The sequence below is a fragment of the Carassius carassius genome, chromosome 1 (genome assembly GCF_963082965.1).
Source record: "Carassius carassius chromosome 1, fCarCar2.1, whole genome shotgun sequence".
NCBI classification, from domain to species: Eukaryota; Metazoa; Chordata; class Actinopteri; order Cypriniformes; family Cyprinidae; genus Carassius; species Carassius carassius.
Window position 1 is genome coordinate 51,689,796 of NC_081755.1, and position 19,558 is coordinate 51,709,353.

General features: G+C 37.5%; 1 protein-coding gene across 4 annotated transcripts in view; it reads right to left on the bottom strand.

Annotated features, from left to right (window-relative positions):
- The window catches only part of LOC132156835 (gastrula zinc finger protein XlCGF57.1-like), a 295,441-nt gene that overhangs the window by 105,923 nt on the left and 169,960 nt on the right, over nucleotides 1–19,558 (bottom strand). For 2 of the 4 annotated variants that reach the window (XM_059566068.1, XM_059565994.1), the window contains one exon: nucleotides 9,458–10,873. The exons of the other annotated variants lie outside the window; for them this stretch is intronic. In XM_059566068.1, coding sequence (XP_059422051.1) covers nucleotides 9,717–10,873 — 1,157 coding nt within the window. In that variant the 3' untranslated portion in view covers nucleotides 9,458–9,716. Of the gene's footprint in view, nucleotides 1–9,457; nucleotides 10,874–19,558 lie in introns of those variants that run through there. 4 annotated transcript variants of the gene reach the window in all.

The following is a 19,558-nucleotide window of genomic DNA, read 5'->3' on the forward strand; positions in this document are numbered from 1 at the left end:
ATGTTGAGAGATTCAAAAATAAAGTTATCAATAAATAGAACAAAATAAAAAAATAAAGACTGCAAGTGGCGTCGCTAGTGGAAGCACAAGTGTCGAGTGCCAGGCTGAGAATGCAAGTCTGAGAGTGCAAGTGCAAGTCTGCAGCCAGACCCTTCTCGACTGGAGAACAGTGTTTCCATCTTCTTTATATGGAAAGTAGCTTTTTTATTGTTATAACATTTGAAACACAGAATTGTCAGGATGGGTGGTGGAGGGATGAACTCAAATGCAGACAGTAGTCACAGCAACACAGTTTATTATACAAAGAAAGAGGAAAACAAAACCCACGAGGGGGCAAAACAAGGGCTAGACAGACGAAGGAAGACAAAACTAGACTAACACTGCACTTAACTAGACTATGACTAAAACACGATTTACAAACAATTACTTAGACAAGACTTGACAAAATCACAACTGGTAGCAACAGTAGACAATCTTAAACAACGTGACAATATTTAAACAATGAACCGACAAAGGGACAGAGAAACACACAAGGTTATAACGGGAGGCTACTAATGAACACAACAGGTGGAACAGGTAAATCAATGAAGACAAAACTAGGGTAACAAGGGGGGCGGGGCAAGGGAACGAGACAACGCAAGCACATGGTCCAAACAAATGGCCATGTGCTTGCACATAAAACATGGGCCTGTCATGATCCTGCCACAAGACTAGAGAAAAATCAGAGACAAGAAGGCAGAATCATGACAAGAATGACATCAACATGATAACATGATATCAAAATGCACACAAGTCCATGACAAGCCCAAGATGTCACGGTTGGTAAACTGTGATCTCAGGTTTTGCGCTATGTGGGTGGAGTTTGTGTGTTTCGCGTCAGCGCTGATTGTTTCATGTGGGCGTCTCCGCTAAATTGTTCTTCAGCACCAGCTGCCACTCATTACCTCTCCCTATATATTGCCCTGTCTAGCGTCTTGTGTTTGTCAGAGCGTTGTTAGTTTTCCGTGTCTCATGTTCTGCCTTCCTTGTGTTTGTTTCTCTTCGTTGGATTATCCTGTCTTCCCGGAACCCCGTCCACTCACCTCATCACTGGATTACACCACTTACCTTCACGGCTCGCTCCCCCGCAGTTCCTGTGTCACACTCTCCTGCTGCCAGCTCACCATCGCACTCTGGATCATCTGGGAACCTGCCTCTTCCCGGACTGTGCATCCCCCGTCAAGAATCACCGGTTCCCCTGTCTTCATGTTCATTGTTTGTGTACCTTCATTAAATACTGTTTAACTCGAACTTGCTTCCTTCCCTTCCTTTTACAAATCGTTACACAAGACCATTAAAATACGGTCTCAAGACCGAGTTCAAGACCGAGTCCGAGTCTGAAGTAGTCAACACTGTATCCATTGCAGAGTTGAATACGGCTCGTTCAATGAATCGCTGGCCGTCTCAGTGATCAGCTGTGTGTCCAAATTCCCATTAAAATCTTAAATGATTCCCTTTGAGCTAAATTGACCCGTTTCCCTCAAAAAAATATTAGTAAAATTTTAGCTAGGAATGAAACGTATTACAAACTTTGGTATGTGTATAAGTATAAATGTGTAACATGACATTGGTAACAACACTTTTTGGTAATGAAAGTACAAATGTATTATTTCGTTTTGCTAAAGAAAATATAAAAAAGGGATGTTACTGTAGAATGCTGTGTTGCAGACGCAATGAAGGAGGCATCTAAGAAGAAAGTCTTGAAGGAGAAAAATTAGAAAATGGAGGAGGACTATATATAGGAATCTTCTTAGGGGATTTCCAGACCTCATACATCACAAGACATTGGGATCCTCCTGCTGTCTGGTGGATCCAGGTCTCACATCAGTGAGCTTCAGTCTGCAGCTCTGGACGATTCTGAGAAGATGGGGATGCTGAGCTAGTCTTCGAAGGACACCCTAAGTTCCTGCCAGGCCTCTGCCTTGATTTTCCATTCACCAAAGATCCTAGGATCCCAGCTGATGTCTCTCTTTGCTCTTTTTCACTTTCCACTGCACTGTAAAAAGTAATCACTGAATCTACTAAAGAAAAGCTTGTAAATACAATTCAATTAAGCTGTGTTATATGAACTTTCAGGTGGATGCGGTAGTTAAACTAAACATCTTAAGTAAAACAAATTTAAGAACATCTAGTTCTGTAAAATCTAACAAGCTTGTTAACTTTCTGTTGACTTTACTTAATGTGAAGTTGTTTGTTCATCTTACTGATGAAGACATAGTACTCCTTACTATTTGTGTTCAAAGTCTTAATTACTCAAATAATCCAAATTAAGGTAGACTAATGTGAGTTGCTTGAGTGCCATTTTGTTCAGAAAACTTATCAGAGTTTTGGGTCAATTTCTATTCAGCTGTCAATCATGTCAGCTTAGTTAGAGGTTTCCAACCTTTAAAAACCTACACAAGATCATTTAAACACAAAAGCTGAATAATAAATAGTAATCAGTAGTGAAATGGCTCCCGCTTTATATTATAATACCTGTTTACTTACATAGTAACTAGAAGTGCACACAGTAAGTTACTACAGTCCAAGTACACATTGGTACATAGTAGCTACAGCTCTAATGTTTGTGTAACTACACATATGTAACAATCCACTGAATGTGTGTAACAGAACATTGGTAATAGCACTTTTTGGTAATGAAAGTACAAATGTGTAAAAGGACTAACAACACTATTTGGTAAAGAAAGTGTTGAACTTTATTATGTATCATGATTTATCATGTAATTATTCTGTTACACAGCAGCGGCCAGTATGAAACCTTATGAAATACATGTCCTTGAAAAAATAACAACCTTGCTTTGGTATGAGATATTATTAAGTCTTGCTTTTGATAAAACAAGCTCTTTTGTATCATTAAAAAACATTCCCATCCACTGTAACACATTTGAATGATTTAATTGTATCCGTGTTGTTACAAGGGGAAAAGCATGAACTGTTTATGAATTTCATTTTAAAGATTGTTATTACAGCAGAATGAAAAACAAAAAGGTTATTCAAACTGGGAATAAATAATGTAAAGAAACAAATCACTCCATGACATCAGTCTAAAACTGTTCTGCATTTTCACAAAAACACTGGTTACAATAACTGAAGTGGAATTTGGGGCAATTCCGTGATGGTTTCACGGATTTTGAGTTAAGGGTCCGTGGACATTTCACGGAATTCTGTGAGACCAGGTTGTTCTATCTGAAAGAGTCTTTACGCATCAAGTAAATATCACGCCCTGGCCCCGCCTTCACAAACATGCTTCCCGACGTGTGTTATGTTCTCAGTCACGGTTCTCCTGTCTGATTTGAGGGCATCGCCGGTTCAACGCAAGTCGTGGTGTTTACAGTTGCTGTTCTAGCCATAGCTAGTGGAAGTTGCAGTGGAGTTAAAAGTCTTAGGTGTTGTAGGCTAATGACAAATTTCCATTATTTAAACTGGGCAACAAACACACGTTAAAGAACGAGCAAGGCTTCAATTCAGACTATTATTTGCAGGGCAGTATGGCTCTGTTCATCAGCTAGTCAATGAGGAACTCACCACTTAAACTATTCGTCAAATAATTTTTTTTCATAAACTGGAATAATAATAAAAAATCACAATAAATGAAAAACGAAATGAAACTAACAACAGTAACTGAAATAAAATATTAATTAGCTAAAATCAATAAACGTTTTCGTTATTAATAAGCTCTTTACTGTGGCGGAAATTCTGGCCTGTGGCAGTTTAGGGAAATGCCTGTTTGCGCGTGAAGTTGCATGATGATGTTATTGTAGTGGGAGGAGCTTCACTGATTATGTGTTTGTTGTGGGAGGAGCTTCACTGATGATTAGTTTGGTGTGGGAGGAGCTTCACGAATGATGTGTTTGGTGTGGGAGGAGCTTCACTAATGAAGTGTTTGGTGTGGGAGAAGCTTCACTAATGATGTAGTTGTGGGAGGAGTTTCAGTAATGATTCAGTAATGAACTATTGACATGAAATAAAGTCTTTTCAGCAGCTCTGTTAATATTGATGAGCCTCAGACTATCAAAACTCATTCAACAAGACATTCAGATCATCAGTAGATCATCTCTCTTTATTTCATCAGCAGATCATCTCTCTTTATAGTGTTTGCTGTTAGAAACTGATTATATGAGTCAGGATGTATGCTAAAAGCCAATTAAACTGCAATGCTATCATATTGATTTGATGGTTTATTTAGAAGGTGACAGTGCAATTTCATAAAACACATGATTAAAAAAGCCAGAATTGGCCAAAAGGCAATTTTTAATCTATAGTCTCCTGGCCAAGATGTAAAAAGAGCACTAGAATCAGTTACAGAAAAAATACATTTGGATCAGTTTGTTACTTTGTATTATTAGTGTTCATTTATTTTATTAAACTGGATACATTATTATACTTTTTATATTCAATATTGTGTCTTGAATTACTTTAGATAATAACAAAGGTTTATTGTTTGTTGCTTTGGCATATTATTAATTGCATACCCTTTAAATTCGCTCACTGAAAGAACAGCAGCAGCAGTATGTTGTAACATTTAATTGAAACATTTGTATTTGGAAATTGTCTCTAATACATCAAACAACTTGTTTTCTTGTGCCATGGTCTGTCTGAATACTCGATTCTGATTGGCTGGCAGGTGTTAATTAAATTTGTTTAACTGCACAGTTAGTTCCAGGTCAGTTTATCATGTTCTACATTAATGTGCTTCCTATAAACATTGGTAACCATACTAACATCTAACAAGTTGTGACTGACGAAAGTAAAAAAAAAATTGTATCATTCCAGTCAAATATTGCAGCGTAAATATTATTAACATCTTTAATATGTGCATGCTGGCAAATGACCATGGCATAAGCAGGATAATTAGCGACTAGCTGTGCATTAAACAATTTTGAATGCACTTTGCGGAGGCAACCACCCTCCACTGCACGCCTTCACGTCATGCATTCAAATAGTTTAATGCACAGCTAGCCATTGATTGCACCTTACATAATCATCGGAAGTCAGACTCAATCAAAAATAACATTAATCACACAGCCCTAAAGTACAATAGATCCTGCTGCTGGATTGCAAAAAAATTATAACGCATCTCAGACGGACATCTGGATATTATCACATGTAGCAACAGTTGGCAAGATACAGTTAGCTTGATAATATTTATATACCAATAATAAATTGTTAGTGTATTTCCTTAATTTCTCCAGCACCGAAAGCAGAACAGTTAACATTAGAGTTTATTGATATGATGGTCTTTCATAATTTAGCCCCAGGGCTCATTACTGTGTTCAGACATTAATTCCTACTGAAAGAGAAGCAATTAAATATCAATTACAAATCTACATGACAGTATATCTTGCATCTGTGTTTTCTGCATATATCATAGAATGATGACTTGTTTTAAAAGTAACAATGAATAACCAATTAAAAATATATCTTGGTGTCTCTTAAAGTGTTAGTCTCCTCTTCAGCTTCCTGAACAAGAACAGTTTGTAAAAAGCTACTTTCCTTCATGAAAACTTAAAGCAAACTACAGGTGATATACGTTATAAGACAACTGAACATGAATTAAATGAAACTCATAAGAAAGCACAATGATATTATTTAAATCATGAAACAAACTGATATACAAGAAAAAAACATTTTGACATTCTTTCGGGAGGAACTCCATCTTTGAGTTGATCTGAATCTCAGGTGAATCTGCTGATTTTGAAGATGAATAAAATCCGGTTTCAGGCTCCCAAAATGCTTGATCTGTCTGGATGAATACAGCTAAATGCGTGTACTGGGCCTTATTGTGATTGTTTTTTGTAGGCTATGTCTGTGTAGAACAGATGATTGATTGAAACACGTCCCACATTCAGTGCAGTGATACGATTTCTCTCCAGTGTGGATCCTCTCATGTGTTTTCAGATGTGATGACCAACTGAATCTCTTGTCACAGTGTGGACACTTAAAAGGTTTCACTCCAGTGTGAATCCTCTCATGTTTCTTCAGTCAACTCTGAAAAAAAAAGGTTTTATTTTCAGTATCTTGTAAAAAGCCGAGAAATGTGAAGATAAAAATGAACCCTGATGTAACAGCGCAGGTGGCTCCAGTCTAATGCTTGGTACAGACCACAAGATAATCGGACTGATTTGAGACCGATTATTCCCTTTCCGATAAACGTAGACAATCTCCCGATTATGTAATTTTCATATAGAAAAACTTATATACTACTCTTACTAAATTTACCATATTTTAGAATTTCAATATATAAAGCAAATCATAGAAATGAATGAATAATAAGTGATTAAGTGCACCTTCACAGCCATCTACTAGGGATGTAACAATTCACTGAACTCACGATTCGATTCTATTTACGATTTTGATTTAATTCCCAATTTTTATTTTCTTTTTTAACAAAATGATATTTAAGACACATTATGAATTAATGTGTCTTGTTTATACGCGACACAGTTCTACTGATCATGTTCTGGTTACTCCACTGCACACGTCGGATCACTTCCTCCTCACACTTAACCTCAACATGGTCCCTGACACATCACTTACCCCTCTACATGTCATCCTTCGACGTAACCTACGCTCACTCTCACCCTCCCGGCTATCTGCAATGCTTCATCTTAACTTCCTTCCCCTAAATTGTTAGCATCATGTCTCCACTGCTAAAATGACCACCCCTTCTGCCCCTTGGTTATCTGATGTTCTACGCGAACACCGTTCAAAGCTTAGAGCTGCTGAAAGGGTGTGGCGCAAATCCAAAAATACTACTGACCTTAATGTATATCAGTCACTCCTATCTTCCTTCTCTGCTAATGTCTCCACTGCTAAAATGACATACTATCATAACAAAATTAACAATTCATCTAACTCTCGCATGCTTTTTAAAACATTTTCCTCATTTCTTTGTCCTCCTCCTCCACCTCCTGCTTGATCTCTAATAGCTGACGACTTTGCCACATTTCTTCATTAATAAAATGTAAAACATCAGTGCACAATTTTCCACACCACAATCAGTCAAGCTCATATCATCAGCAAACATACACTCATTTACATCCTTCTCTTCACTCTCTGAGGCACAAGTCTCCAAACTCATCCTTTCAAATCATCCTACTACTTGCCCGCTTGATCCTATTCCATCTCATCTCCTTCAAGCCATTTCTCCTGCAGTTGTACCTGCACTCACTCACATCATAAACACATCCCTCCAGACTTGTGTTTGTCCCTCATCATTTAGACAGGCCCGTATAACTCCACTACTTAAGAAACCCACCCTCAACCCATCTTTTTTAGAGAACTACAGACCAGTTTCCCTTCTTCCTTTGCAAAAACACGTGAACGAGCTGTGTTCAACCAAGTCTTTGCATTTCTCACACAGAACAACCTCCTTGAGAGCAACCAATCTGGCTTCAGGAGTGGACATTCAACTGAGACTGCCTTGCTCTCAGTTGTTGAAGCCCTAAGACTGACAAGAGCGGAATACAAATCTTCGATACTTATCCTGCTTGAACTGTTCGCTGTTTTTGACACTGTTAACCACCAGATCCTCCTATCAACCCTATTGGCAAAGGGTATCTCAGGAACCATACTTCAGTGGTTTGAGTCTTACCTATCAGATAGGTCCTTCTCAGCTTCTCGCATCTCATGTCTTGCTGGATGATGGACCACCACCTTCAACTCAACCTTGCCAAGACAGAAATGTTTGTGGTTCCAGCAAACCCATCATTTCATCACAATTTCACCATCAAGTTAGGCACATCAATCATATCTCCTTCAAAACAGCCAGAAGCCTTGGCGTTATGATTGATGATCAGCTGACTTTCTCAGACCACATTGCTAAAATTGTCCGATCCCGCAGATTTGCTTTATTAGACATCAAGAAGATCAGGCCCTTTCTTTCAGAACATCCTGCACAACTCCTTGTTCAAGCTCTTGTTCTGTCCAGGCTGGACTACTGCAATGCTCTCTTGGCAGGTCTTACATACCTCACATACAAGGCATTGATGTTTGCCTACAAAACTACCACTGGCTCTGCGACCACTTACCTAAAAGTATTACTTCGGACTTATGTGCCCTCTAGAAGATTGCATTCTGCAAGTGAACATCGCTTGATTGTGCCATCCCAAAGAAGCAGAAAGTCACGTTTACTGACTTTTAAATGTTCCCTCCAGGTGGAATGACCTCCCCAACTTAATCTGAGCAGCTGAGTCCTTAGCCATCTTCAAGAATCGGCTTACTCTTCCATCTTTATTTGACCCTCTAACTTGAACACTCACTAACACTATAAAAATCTAACTACCTTTTTAATCTTTTTGTATTCTATTTTTTCATTTATTATGCAATTGTGTGTGTGTGTGTGTGTGTGTGTGTGTTTGTGTATATTTATATATATATTAATTAATTAATATATTAATTAATTATCGGACGATATTTATCGCGCACCCCTAACAGCTATCAGTGTGAATTTGGTCTATATGAATAGTGTGTGATTATTGAGGGGAGCATGATTTCACCAAGTATAATATGTTCCTGTATCAACATCCTTGTTGATGTTGGAACAGAATTCCAATCAACCAATCAAAACTAAGATATAACTTTTCAGGAAAATTTATATATATTATAAAAATATATATAGGTTTAGGTTTACAATCAGGTTTAGGTGCTTCTACACTCTTGTTAGCTATCAGCTATCATTTCTCATTGATTTTAGGAATAAATTATGGGTTGGGTTAGGCTTAGGGGTAGGGATTGGGTTAAGTCTATGTTTTTGGACAATGATGTTGATCCAAGAACATGTCTTACTTGGCAAAATCACTGCGACTGACTATTGACTTTATGGTATATCAGTTTGATATACCATCTGTTTAACTGGCCATCAACGTGATTATTGGCTATATGAGTATCAGTGTGAAATGCTGTAGCAATCTAGCAATTTCAGGATGTACTGTAATTAACCTACACAGTTAATTATTATTATTATTATTTCTTATTACTCAAATGATTCTTATTGTATTTTTCTAGAGCTCAAAGAAATCATTTGTACAAGATTTAAGTTTCTGTCTACTGTTTCATAACTGAAACATAGGGAAGTCGTGGCCTAATGGTTAGAGAGTCGGACTCCCAATCGAAAGGTTGTGAGTTCGAGTCCCGGGCTGGCAGGAATTGTGGGTGGGGGGAGTGCATGTACAGTTCTCTCTCCACCTTCAATACCACGACTTAGGTGCCCTTGAGCAAGGCATCGAACCCCCAACTGCTCCCCGGGCGCCGCAGCATAAATGGCTGCCCACTGCTCCGGGTGTGTGTGTGTGTGTGTGTGTGTGTGTGTTCACTGCTCTGTGTGTGTGCATTTCGGATGGGTTAAATGCAGAGCACAAATTCTGAGTATGGGTCACCATACTTGGCTGAATGTCACTTCAATTCACAACTGAAAACTATCCAGTGTTATGTTTAATGACTAAAATAGTTTGTAGAACATTTCAATACATTTGGTAAATATTTTCCCTAAAAGGGGTGGGGTTTCTAGACAGTCTCAGAAAAATGGTCGCAGGGATCATTTTTCATGGCATCTTCTTCAGATTTTCAATAGAAACTCATGAGACGTAAGTTTAAAAACAACAGTTCATTAATTAAAAACAATAATATGTTTTGACAGTTATTTGGAGATGAACTACATCTTTGATTTGATCAGAATTTCAGCTGAATCTTGAATACTTACTATGATTGTTTTTTGTATGTCTGTGTAGAGCAGATGAACATTTGAAACACTTCCCACATTCAGTGCAGTGATTTGGTTTCTCTCCAGTGTGAATCCTCTCATGTCTTTTCAGATTTGATGAATGACTGAATCTCTTGTCACAGTGTGAACACTTGTAGGGTTTCTCTCCAGTGTGAATCCTCTCATGCAGTTTTAAACACTTTGCTCTAGTAAAAGTCTTTTTACACTCAAAGCACATGTACTCTCTCACAGCACTATGTATTTTCTGATGTTCTTTCAAAGTTGAAAAACGTGAAAAACTCTTTCCACACAAACTACATGAATGTGGCTTCTCCTTTGTATGAACCTTCAGGTGCTGCTTCAGGTCTGAAGCTCTTAAAAATGTTTTGCTGCATTGATCACATGAGTACAGTTTCTCTCCAGTGTGGATGTTCATGTGTCTCTTAAGGTGTACTGATTGTGAGAACCTCTTCCCGCACTGATCACAAGTGTACAGTTTCTCACCAGTATGAACTCTCATGTGAAGCTCCAGACTATATTTGCATTTCCAACTCTTTCCACATTGATGACATGTGTACAGTTTCTCTCCTGTATGAATTCTCATATGTTTCATAAGGATTCCTTTCCGTGCAAAATTCTTCCCGCACTGATCACAAGGGTATGGTTTCTCACCAGTATGAACTCTCATGTGACGATCAAGACTATATTTAGATTTCAAACTCTTTCCACATTGATGACATGTGTACAGTTTCTCTCCTGTATGAATTCTCATATGTCTCATAAGGATTCCTCTTCGTGCAAAACTCTTCCCGCACTGATCACAAGTGTACGGTTTCTCTCCAGTGTGGATCTTCTCATGTGTTTTCAGTTTTGATGAAGAACTGAATCTCTTGTCACAGTGTGAACACTTGTAAGGTTTCTCTCCAGTGTGAATTCTCATGTGAACATTAAGACTATTTTTTTTTGTGAAACTCTTTCCACACTGATTACAGGTGAAAGATTTCTTGGCTCTTCTTTTCTTTAAATCTTTCTGTTTGGTTCGAGAGCAACTCAAAGGTGTTTCTCCAGTTTTGAAATGATGTTTCTCCTCATCTTCATTCAATTCTTCATGCTCCTCACTTTCTTCAAGAAACTCTAAAATAAAAGAACAGAAATGGTCAAGTACTTAAGTCAACCCTGGTTTAATAGACAAATTGTATTTTGCTCTTTTTGATTCAATTTTCAAAACCTTAACTTCTTGAAACATTTCATGAACGAAGTACATTAATCTTCAAAATATAATTTTTAAAACATTATAGACACAAATCATGTTCCACAAGGAGAACTATAAAATATGTTTGATCAACTACACAATTATTTAACATACATTTTGTTGAAAAAAGGTGTACCTTATTTGCTGCTCCATCTATTTTACTCAACCGCTCTAAAGATTGTTTCTGTTACAACAAACTAAATCTAAAACTGCAGCAGATGTGTTCTTGATGTTTTCAAATAAGCTAGTTGCTAGTGTTGGGCGATCTGGTCATTTTTCAAATCGTCATATAGTCAGCACGTGAGATGACGATACACGATATTACCGTGCATGGGTGGAGCAAGAGAGAGACTCTTTGTTCATGACGAGACTGACGCACTGCCACAGAAACAAGAACGAGATGCAGTCTAACATAACTGACATTAAACTCAGTGAGGGCTCTTTAACATATTGCACATATATAGGCCATTCAGATTACTTGTTAAAGTGCAATGAAATACCTTATATCTGCAGACGAGTCAAAGCGTTACAACTTCTTTACCGACTACAGGCTCGAATCCTCTTTTGCATGTGTGTGTTTGTGTGTGTGTGTGTGTGTGTGTGTGTGAAATGCAGTGCTGAAGTGAAATAGCTGGGCAGTTTGATAGCAGAATTACAATAGGCTGCCTAATAAAAAAAATAAATAATAGTTATTATCCTAATTTAATACATTAATAGGAGAATGAGCCTAATATAGTCTTGACTATCGACAGAGACATCTGCTTACATCGATATATCTGACTATCGTCGATACATGTTACTATCGTCTATCGGCACAACCCGAGTCATATGATGTGATTTAAATTTTTTCCTTTCTCTTTGGAGTGTTAGAAGTTCTTGGTGTATAAAGAAGATCTGTAAAGTTGTGAAACCTAAAGTCTCAAATCCAAAGAGATATTCTTTATATAAGTTAAGATTCGTCCACCCCCCCCCCCTGAAATGGCTCTTTCAAACATGCCTACACATCTACCTCACTATGTGGGAAGATTTGCATAATGCCACCCAAATTTTCACGAAAAATAAATAAGGCGTAACTTTTATTCTTGTTGCTGCCATGTCGTGGAGACGCTGTGTGTTTCATTTGTGAAAGTGAAAATCACAATGAACATTCTTTGGCCTTCTAAAAGATGACACGACTAGAAATCGGTGATTAAGTTGTATTTACAATAGGGCTACAATGATTCGTCGACGTTGTCGACAAAAATCGATAATAGAAATAGTCGACAATGAATTTCGTTGTCGAAGTTGTCGCCAGACATGTTTTTTCCGACCGAGTGAGGCATCTCTCTTCATTACAATCTCTGCCGAGAGTCGCACATGCGCATTAGCTTCTCTGCTGAGCGATAACATACAGAAATGGCGGTGTCCAACGCAGCAGCTGCGCGTACCAAAACATCTAAAGTTTGGGAGCATTTTAGCCTGGATACGGCGAATAAAAAGATTACCTGCATGGTTTGCAAAGTAGTCCTTGCGTATCACGGCAGCACCTCGGTGATGCATGAACATTTAAAGAGAAAGCACGTCGGACAGTTGAATGAAACTGAGTTTGACTCGCCTCGGTAAGATTTAAATAACATGGAAGCCAATACGTTTTGTTTTGGATGTACATTGTACATTTGTGACCCTGGATCACAAAACCAGTCTCATGTGTAATTTTGTATGTGTAATTTTTTTTTAAATTGAGATTTATACATCATCTGAAAGCTGAATACATAATCTTTCCATTGATATAATGTTTGTTTTGACAGGATAATATTTGGCCGAGATACAACTATTTGAAAATCTGGAATCTGAGGGTGCAAAAAAATCCAAATACTGAGAAAATAGCCTTCAAAGTTGTCCATTTCTATTGACGATAGTGCTGCATCCATTCACACAAATAAATGTTTTATATATTTAAGGTGGGAAATTTACAAAATATCTTCATGGAACATGATCTTTACTTAATATCATTATCCTAATGATTTTTGATATAAAAGAAAAATCTATAATTTTGACCCATACAATGTTTTGTTGGCTATTGCCACAAATATACCCGTGCAACATAAGACTTAAGGTTTTGTGATCCAGGGTCACATTTTATAAGCGTATTTTCGCAAAAAAAAAAGGATTTAACGTTATGCCCGACTGTGCCTGACAAAAGTATTTTAAATTAAATGCATGCAGTCTGAAGAAGAGAGCCACCATGGACCCCTTTCTGCAAAAGAAGCAGACGTGCACCCAACAACAGGCGAATGCCCTCACTGAGTCAGTATTGCAGATGCTGATCTATGATATGAGGCCGCTCTCCATGGTCGACGGTGCAGGGTTTCAACAAATGATAGCCCAGTTCAATCCAGACTACATCCTGCCATCCAGAACCCATTTCACCCACTTGATGGAGCAGAAATACAGTACAACGTTTCTGAAGGTAATTGTTTAGAATGCACACACAGTCAGACATATTTCATACAAAAAAAAAAAAAAAAATCACAAATTTAATTCAAAAGCAATTTTATATATAAATATATATATATATATATATATATATATATATATATATATATATATATATATATATATATATATATATATATATTAAAATAGCTGAAATACATAACTTCGTTTTGGTAAAATCATAGTAGCTGCAATAAGTTTCTGTTGACATGTAGGTTTTTGCATGTTAATTATTTTCAAAAATCTAATTTTGTGTTTAAGGTAAAGCAGATCCTAAAAGAGGTAAACAGCTCCATCACACTGACGAGTGATGTTTGGACCAGCCGTGCCACAGAGGCATATCTTGGAGTTTCGTGTCATTTCATCACCAAAGACTGGCAAATGAAGACTTTGAACCTTGCCACTCTACCCCTGGAGGAGAGGCATACTGCTGCGAACATCATGATATGGATGGAAGAGGTGATTGAGAAATTTGACATCTTGCCTAGCAAAATTAAACCAATAGTACATGATAACGGGTCTAACATGGTGGCGGCAGCTCGACTCCTGGAAGAAAAACACGGTTGGTCTTCAGTCCGCTGTGTTGGCCACACCCTCCAACTTATCGTCAACAGTGCCCTCAAAGAGCCCAGCATCAACAAAGCTACTGGTGCGGCAAGAAACCTAGTTGAGCACTTCAGGAGAAGTGAGCTGGCAAATTCAAAACTGAAGAAGCAGCAGCAGCAAATGAACACCACAGAGCACAAGCTGATCCAGGACATCAGTACGCGATGGAATAGTACCTATTACATGGTAGCAAGACTCCTGGAGCAGCGCTGGCCAGTCACTGCAACTCTCTCAGACCCCGAGGTAACACCAAGAGGCAAGCACTACTTTGACCTGAAACCAGAGCAGTGGGTACTACTTGAAGAGCTGGTGCAAGGGTTAAGGCCTTTTGAATGTGCTACCGTTTTCCTCAGTGGGCAGGAGTATGCTACTGCTTCATGTCTTCCACAGCTGGTCAAAGGGCTGCAACGGTCCATACAGCAAACCCAGTTTAAGACAAGCTCAGGAAAAGCCTTTCAAGCCATTGCAGGAAAAGGAATAAGTGAGAGATGGGAGAATCTTAACACTGTGTCTGCAGAGAGAGACAACCCACTTGTTCTTGCAGCTGCCATCGACCCAAGATTCAGAAAGCTGAAGTTTATCTCACCTGAAGATGGCACAAGGGTGCAAAGTACAGTTGAAGTTCTTGCTATCAAAGAAGCAAAGGCCAAGACTGGGCTACCTGATGACCCTGAGGAACTACAGCAGAAGAAGAGGGGTCATATCCCAGGGGGAAAGTCAGCGCTGGATAACCTGCTTCAGTCTGACACTGACAGTCTGAGTGAGGAAGAGGAGGAAACCCAGGAGGACAAAAAAATCCAAATGGTGAGGAGGGAAGTTCAAATGTTCTTCACAGAGCCACCAATAGCCTAAAAAGAAGACCCTCTCAGCTGGTGGAGTGAAAATGAGGGGCGTTTTCCCACACTGTCAAACCTAGCAAGAACTCTTCTGTGCATTCCTGCAACATCCACCCCTGCAGAGCGAATCTTCTCAGCAGCAGGAAATATCTGCTCCCAGAAGAGAGCAAGTCTCACACGAGACCATGTGGATATGCTGACTTTCCTTAATATGAATAAACTGAACGACATAGCCTGAGCCTCATGTTGATTTTAAACTTGGTCTGTCCACCATGACAGGTTTGTGTCCAGGTAGTATCACACAGTCCATGTTTACAACTTAAACTCAGACGCCTCTGAAAGCTTATTTTAAAACCGTTAGATTTCATAATGTTGAGACGAGTTGTAAAGTTATTTTGCAACAGATTGACCACTGAATATATCTCACAAAATGCACTTAATATTTTTGTTTACTGTTTTATTGCTGCTAATGTGCCTGCCCCTGGTTTACAGGAAGAAAATGTTTACTTGATTTTAATTTATTTTTTCTTATAAAACAAATGTGCCTGTCCTTTATAAAAATGATAGAGTTTCTTTATTTATGCATTTATGTCTATACTGACCGAGCGCTGTGCCTAATTGGTTTTAGACAGGGCATTTTTATTTACTTTTAGTATGAATCGGCCTATCAGCAGCAAAGTTCAATAAAATATGCATTTTTCATTGAAGTACCCCCTTCTTTCTTGTGTTTACTATCATTTTAATCGTTTCAATAGTTGGTGACTAGTCGACTATTAAAATAGTCGTTAGTTGCAGCCCTAATTTACAACACTGTCCCAGAACAGTTCAACCCAAATATTCAGATGTGTGCAGTGCATTTTATGGAGGACTGTTTCCTGAACCTGGGAGAGACTAAGTACATTTTTGTTTTTTTTTAAGAATTTTCCACTGATCTCTCGGCACGATGAGACAAAAACAAAATAAAACCCATTACAAATGAGCCATCTATTTACCTCTAGTGGGGACATAATAACTAGTTATAATGACATATACTGTCTTTTTACGCATTGCATCGCGCTGCATAAACATAAAACCTAATGTCACTCGGCGGCCATCTTTAAAATACCTCCCGAGCATGCAAGTCCTCCTATCCCTTTGAATGAGGAAACATCAAATTCTCCAAAACTGTTCACCAAGCATACAATCAAATTTCATATTTGAAATCACCAATGAAATATACAACAACTGGCTTATAATTGTTGTTTCACACACTCAAAAAGTGATTTTTCAGGTTACAGGAGCCAGTGTGCAATCGCAGTCATGAGCGCGAGTTTGTGAACGCTGCATGTTTCTATAGGAATCAGAGCTTCAAACGCCAGCTGTGCAGTGATGCGAATGCTTTACTAATCAATGATTGGCTGTTTCATTTAATAGGCTGGGCTTATTCACCATATTGGGCGTTGCACTTTCTCCCACTCATACGTATTAGGAGTGCACAGTCTATCCTTTGCTATAAAGTGCCTCCTGCTGCCAGAGAATGAGCCTGTCTACTAGGGATGTGTAGGTCTAGGTCTCTCGACTAAACGGAACAGCTCCTACTAGTCAACACTGAAAACAATAGCTGATTACATGACAGAAAAAAAGTAAAAAACCTTGACTATCATGTACAATCATTTTATGTTACTATCAAATTCCCGTTGTTACATTTAAAACATTTTAAATAAGTTAAAATAAAACATTTGAAAAACATTATTTTTACACTCGCTTGAGGTGGTTTTTGACTTTTTGAAAAAAGGATTAATGCGAATAATGGGAGATGGAAATGCATTTTGTGAATAAACTCCTCTAAGCGCATATAAAAAATATTTGACTTTGCGCTATGATGCGGCATAACTTGACTAGCTGCGGACTGCATGATCTCGTTCCACAGCATCTGAAATGTTGATATGGTCATGTGCAAAGTCTGTCATCTTAAGTATTTCTGTATAATGTCTTACATGACTGCGCTGCCAAACAGCAGCATGCATCCGCCTCCCAAAGCAATTAATATCATTTATTGTGTTTTGTCTGCTCACTCTGAGGCGCGATAATTTATCATATATTATTCAGTTCACTTAGTTTTCATACTGATATTTAGTGCCAGTTTAACAGAAAGTGGCGATTTTGTTCTCTTTGATGCGTTGGATGGAAACAGTGCTTATTCACAATTGTTTTATGTGATATTCCAATTTTGCGCTTAAGTTAAATTCGCAACTTTGGATGGAAACCCTAATCACCTCAGTCCTGTCTTCCTTTTTGGTCGTTTTGTTTTTAGATGATATTGATTACATGACGAAGTATGTTTTTAAAAGCCATTTTAATGCTATTTCTTGATAAAGTTCCATATTGTTTTTGTCATTTGTGTTTTAATATGTTGGCTAAAGTTAAATGAAGGTGAATAATTCTGTCAGGCTATTGATTGATTTTTCCGTCTTCTGCATTTCCCCAGCTGATTTTAATTAAAAAGAATTGGCTGACGTTGAGTGTGTTCTCCTCTATTTTGTCGGATACAAAATTTCCGTTTAAATGTTAGTCGTGGCACACATCTCTATTGTCTACAGCAACATGTTTCTGTCATTTATCACTCTTTTTTTCCGTTTCCGAGCCCTTTTCATATTTTTTATCCTGGCAGAAGCACTTTTGTTTCAATCTATAAGAATAATCATCCTATGTTATATTTTAAAGTTAAATATATTAATATTAATAAGGTGAGACTGAGAGTCTTGTGCTTATTTGACAGTGATTTCACACTTCTTGTTTGTATGAAGGCTAAATACAAATAAAAGGTGACCCTTCATTGATTTGTGCCATGTGTTTTCTAAAATGTTATATAGTTTTATAGGTTTCATAGATGTGGAAAATTAATTTTTCATAAGTTGTAGGTAACGACATCTGTTGTGGGCATTCTTGGCAGTTTTTCTGAGGATTTTTTTTTCTTATTATTGTTTATATTGTATAGGCCGAAATCAAGAAATATATTGTGATATAAATTTTGGCCAAATCATCCAGCCCTATTTTAAATAGTCTTAGACTTAAGCCGTTTCTCAAACGGAAGGCTGCATCCTCCAGAGGTTGCATTTATAGGCTCCATACATCATTACAAAGATTTTATTTTAGACTCGATAAAAAGGTTAGTCAAGATAAACTTTATGTTGGCTTTATGTTGGAATGTCCTGTGATGTCCACTTCGCAGGGCACTTATGTTCGAATAGAACAAAAGTCTGAAGAATAATTTGCACAATGAAAATCACAAAAAAAATTTAAAAAATCATTTCTATCATTATTTACTCACGGTCCCGTTGTCCCGAAGAATGTGTGTAACCAAAGAGTTGCTGGTCCACATTGAATTTGATAGTGGCAAAAATACTCTGGAAGTCGCTGTCGACCAGCAACTGTTTTGGTGGTATAACACTAAAACTATGGCAGAACTGACAGACAGCTGACATAATATTTATTTTTGGGTGAACTATTTAACGTTAATGAAACAACAAAACACAAAGAGAAAAATCACTCACTGCTCTTGACTGAAGAAATTTAATACAGTTGCTTTAGGAATCAGTTTACATAGTGTTTTATTTTTATATTTGTTCATTCAATTTCTTGAATGCTCCTGCTAAATAAATCTATCCTTTGAAAATAAAGCACTTTTTGCTTGTTTTTGTATGTGTAGTTTTAATGCATATCTTTGTCATTCTATTATCTTTGTTATTAAAAAATGAGAACAAAGATTTTTATCTTCACCCTCTTTGGCCTAAATATTGGCCTTTATTATTTTCTGTTACCTTGAAATACTTTATCTCTATAATAGGGAAATTAGTTTGTCTGTAATGCTCAGACAACTTGCAAAATAGTAAAACCAACATGACAAAGATCTGTGATAAAATTGTGAATCGTGATATATAAAAAAAAAATTGTGATTATATTTTTTTCATATCGCCCACCCCTAGTTTGGATGGGTTAAAAATGGTAAACAGAAGTGAAATTTGATTGAGTCTAATGGGCTTCAGTGTGTTTAGATTTTAATTTTCTCAAGCCAGCCTAAATATTAACAGTTGTAAATGTTCACAATGGAACTAAACAAAGAAATGCGCTGCAAATAGAAAAAAAAAACATCAACTGCAAACAAAGAAAACAACTTCATTTTGAAAAATGCGTTGCAAATACTTAACACAGCCAAACAAAGAAACGTGCTGCTAATAAACTTCTTTATTCGGTTGAGAGCATTTGCAGCACCTGCTGTCAAACTGATGAAGATGTTTTCTTGATTTGCTGGTGCTTTTTATTTGCATGCATTTTCTGAAGTTGCAGCATGTTTCACAACCTTCTTTGATCAGATTTTCTTAGAGTGCCAATAATTCTGACCATCTCTCTCTCCCTCAAAAAAAGCTGCTTTATGTTTAACATCATAAAAAATAATTAGCATTTTGCAAAACTGAGTGGAAGATTTTATGCAATAATTACAAAGGGATTTCTAGGCAAGGAAATTCTTTTCTTTTACATCTGTGTTCAGTTTACTTTGCTAACTTTTTTTAAAGTTACCTACATTTTTCATTTTTTTTCCCCAGTATTTTTCCACTGCGATTGTTTTCTTTGGATTTGATTCTCAGTTTCATTAAATTTCAAGCTTTTCTT